This window comes from Penaeus monodon, chromosome 1, assembly GCF_015228065.2.
Source record: "Penaeus monodon isolate SGIC_2016 chromosome 1, NSTDA_Pmon_1, whole genome shotgun sequence".
Lineage (NCBI taxonomy): Eukaryota > Metazoa > Arthropoda > Malacostraca > Decapoda > Penaeidae > Penaeus > Penaeus monodon.
This window is the reverse complement of record NC_051386.1, coordinates 12,856,759-12,860,852: the sequence shown is the minus strand read 5'-3', so window position 1 is coordinate 12,860,852 and position 4,094 is coordinate 12,856,759. Positions and strand designations below refer to the sequence as shown.

Here is a 4,094-nt window from a genome sequence, read left to right as displayed (position 1 = left end):
TAGTAGTAGTAGTAGTAGTAGTAGTAGTAGTAGTAGTAGTGGTAGCAGTTATGGTAGAAGAAGAAGTAGAAGTACCATTAGTAGTTTCATTATTGTTATTCTTGTTCTTACTGTTATTTTGTTTTAATGATAATTGCTACTATGATGATGATTATGATTATTTTTATTGTTATTATGATGATTATTGTTGGTGTTTTATTATCATAATTGTTATTATTATTATAATATTTTTATATTACTGTTATTATTTTAGGTTATTGTTGTTCTTTTTCTTTCATTCTGTTGTTTTTGTTCTTCTTTTGTTATTTTGTTTATTCTATTTTTGTTATTATTATTATTATAATAATGATTATAATAATAATTATTATTGTTGTTGTTATTTTAATTATTATTTTTAAATTCATCACGATAATAGTAATTTTCATTAATATTGATATTTATTGATTTTCAGAATATTTTTATGATAGTGAAGATAGCAATGACAACAATAATAATGATAATTATACTTTGGGCTGACATGTTTTGTTATTGCTGTCGTTACTACTATTATTATTGTTATTATTATCATAATTAATGATGTATAATGGGTATTATTGTTTTGTGGATATTGCTTTTATGATCTGTATCTTTTAGATATGTATATAGTGACTTGAGTTATTATTTATTTATTATTTTTTGCCAACATGACCACTGCTTATTATTTTGTAATAAAATGAACTTCTCATTTCTTATATGTGATTATATCTCATGTTCACTCATTCATATTTATGCTTCTTTTTTCTTTGAATGTTGTAGTAAAGGGCAATGGATCTATGACTTGAATTTATTGTCTAAGCAGATTATGTCTTTAATTGATTTATGATTTGAAAATATATTGCAGTTAGATTGAACTAGTGGTTTTGGACTAAATCAATGTTGCAAGATTAGATACACTATCTGAAACTGAATTTGTGAGCCCAAGACTGACGCAGTGTTTACTTGCAGGTCACTGGATGGGCGGCTGCAGGTGTCCCACCGTAAGGGGCTGCCGCATGTTATCTATTGCCGTTTGTGGCGTTGGCCTGAGCTACAGAGCCACCACGAGTTGCGCGCTCTTGACCACTGCACATACGCATTTAACCTCAAAAAGGAGGAGGTTTGCGTCAACCCTTATCACTACACCAAGATAGAGGCTCCAGGTATGTGACATGGATAGAAATACTGTGTTTTGTTTATGGCATTTCATGTCTTCATAATAGAATTGCAGTTTTTTATTTTATCATTATATATATATATATATATATATATATATATATATATATATATATATATATATATATATATATATATATATATATATATATATATATATATATATATATATATATAACACACACACACACACACACACACACACACTTAAAGTTGAGATTATTTTTCTGTCAGTTTGGAGAACAGAACGGAGTCTGATGAGAGTGAATTTGAATTTGACTTGATGATAATAACATATAAGTGAACTTTATAGCTTGGCTTTATCATGTGCTATTGTGGAAACTTTAAGAGTGAATGTAATATGAATTTATAAAAATAAACATAGTAGTTCACTTGTACCATATATATATATATATATAGTTATCTAGGGTTAGGTATTGGAAGGTAGTCAACAGAGTGTTTAACTAGTAGTTCGTAAGTTCCTTTTTATAAATTCAGATTTTTTTTTATTCAGTGTTTGCAAGACCTCTTAAGCTCTTAAGTACTTGCACAATTGTATCACATAGTTACAAAATGAAGATTAATGTAATTTGTACATCAGTTGTTTAACAAAATTGTAATATTGGTAAGAAAACACAAAAGATAAAAAATGAGAACTAAATGTGTCCTTATTGGTCCTTCTTTGGGATTATGTTAAGTCAAAATTGTATACAGATGGACAAAATAGATTGACCAGTGGGGATAAAATTTATAAGTTAGAAAGTGTGAAGTAGGCCTAAATTAATAACTGGGGTGAAATAGGTTAGCAGGGACTGAGTAGACTGGTTACTTGAGATGAAATGAATTGAGTGAAATAGATTCATGAGAGGAGAGAGGGAGGTTGGTTAAAAGGCATTAATTAATTTGTTAGAGAGTGTGAAATGGACTTGTTTGAAAGGATGAAATGGGTAAGTTAGTGGGGATGAAACTGATTAGAGGTTGAAATTATTAGTGAAAGGGGATAAGATGGATTAGTTGGTGGTGATAGAATGTAATTGGTTGAAGGGATGAAAGTGATTGGTCAGAGGGGAGGAAATGGATTAGCTAGAGTCAAAGAAACGGATTGGCTAGAGGGATGGAAATAGAATGGCCAAAAGGGATAAATTTGAGGAGATAAAACAGATTGGATGCTGGGGCTCAAAGTTATTGTTAGATGGGATGAAATATTTTGGTCAGTGGGGTTGCCATAGATTGGTTAGATTGGATGAAATAAGATTGGATAGAGGAATGATATTGATTGGTTAGAAATAGAATAGTTAGGGTGGATGGAATTGATTGGTTAGATGGGATAGAATTGAGTGATTGGAAGGGATGAAATACGTTGGTTAGAGAGGAGGAAATGAATTGCTTAGAGTGAAGGAAATCAATTAGTTAGAGGAGACGAAATAGGTTGCTTAGGGGGGATGACATTGATTAGCAAATGGGAATAAGATAGATTAGTAGGGGAGACAAAACAGGTTAAAAGAGAGATTGAAACTGAATGCAAAGAGGTGGTGAAGTAGATTGATTGGAGGAGATGAGATAGTTTGTTTAGAGGGAATATCCTTAATTATTTAAAGGGGAAAGAATTGTTGTTTAGTAGGGTTTTGAATAGATTAGTTATAGATGACAACATGTGAAATGATAGGTAGAAGTTGATGTAAATGAAATGGATAAAATGCAGGTGAATGACAGGATTAAGCCATGGTATTTATGATTCTGTATGGATAGCCTCCTTTCTTTAATTATGTGTTTTAGTAAGGGAAATAAACTTGCCACATTGTTTGCTTTTCTTATTGTTGTAATGTGTTGTTTAATGTCTGAAATTGGTTATTTAATCTTATTGTGTTTTTTTAACATGTCTTCAAGCATTGGAAGAACTTTTAAGAAGGTTTAGAATATTTTTTGTTGTAATGAAGGGAATTAGGGTCTTGCTTCCCTGTGATATAACCCTTAGGGATTATAGCACAACTTTTCATTTGTTGCAAATCCAAGATTTGATATTTACCCTTGTGATAGTTTGTTACTAAAAGGAAGAAAGGTATTTTGGAAGATTTTTTTTTTTTTTTTTTTTTTTTTTTTTTTATACTGAAGAGGATTATATTTACCTGAAATAAGACTTTTATTTATTTATCTATTTTTTTTCTGTTTTCTTTTCTTTCTTTTTTCTTTTTTCTTTTTTTCTTTAAGGTGTAAAATGTTCAATTTAAAAAGTCACACTGTCTTGATTTTTTTTTCTTTTTTGTTTTTTAACAAAAGGAAAAGAGAGTTAACAATTTGTTCTTACCCACCATTGCAGCCTTGCCGGCCATCCTGGTGCCGCGCGGGAGCAGCAGCAGCAGCAGTAGTAGTGGAGGCGGAGGAGGGGGAGTGGGCGGATCGGGCTCAGATCCAGGGTCAGCAGAGGACTTGGGCTCTCTGGCTGATCTCACGGCTGACAGTGTCAGCGACTCAACTTCCCTGACCTCGGTGGCCCCCACCCTTGATCCCCAGCCCACTTTCCCCCCAACTGAGTCTCCTCCGCCTGGCTACATGAGCGAGGACGGCGACAGTCATGACCTGCCCGATATTACAAATTACTCAGGTGTGTGGAGTTGATTTGTTGTCCCCATTTTAGATTTAGTTTATATGATTTTTTTTATTAGAAGGCACTCAGGTGTGTGAGAGTCGCCTAATCTCTTATTCTGCAGTTTCGATTTATTCTAATGATTTGTTGGATTATTGTCTTATGTAGGTGTTTTCTTATCAGCTTTTTTGCTGAGTTAAGGGTTGTATTTTGTTGATTTGCACTTTTGTTTATTTATTAAAGATTACTCTGGTTTGTAGGTTTCTGATTATTTTTTTTGTGACTATTTTCTTTTATTAATTAAATTATTTCATGTGTT

At 32.1% G+C, this 4,094-nt stretch overlaps 1 protein-coding gene across 1 annotated transcript in view; it reads left to right on the top strand.

Annotated features, from left to right (window-relative positions):
• Nucleotides 1-3,822, top strand: part of LOC119593332 (mothers against decapentaplegic homolog 3-like) — a 16,143-nt gene extending 12,321 nt beyond the window's left edge. The window contains exons 2-3 of the mRNA XM_037942294.1: nt 985-1,178; nt 3,509-3,822. Of these exons, the coding sequence (XP_037798222.1) occupies nt 985-1,178; nt 3,509-3,807 (493 nt within the window). The 3' untranslated portion in view covers nt 3,808-3,822. The remainder of the gene's footprint in view (nt 1-984; nt 1,179-3,508) is intronic.
• The last annotated feature ends 272 nt before the right edge of the window (nt 3,823-4,094 follow it).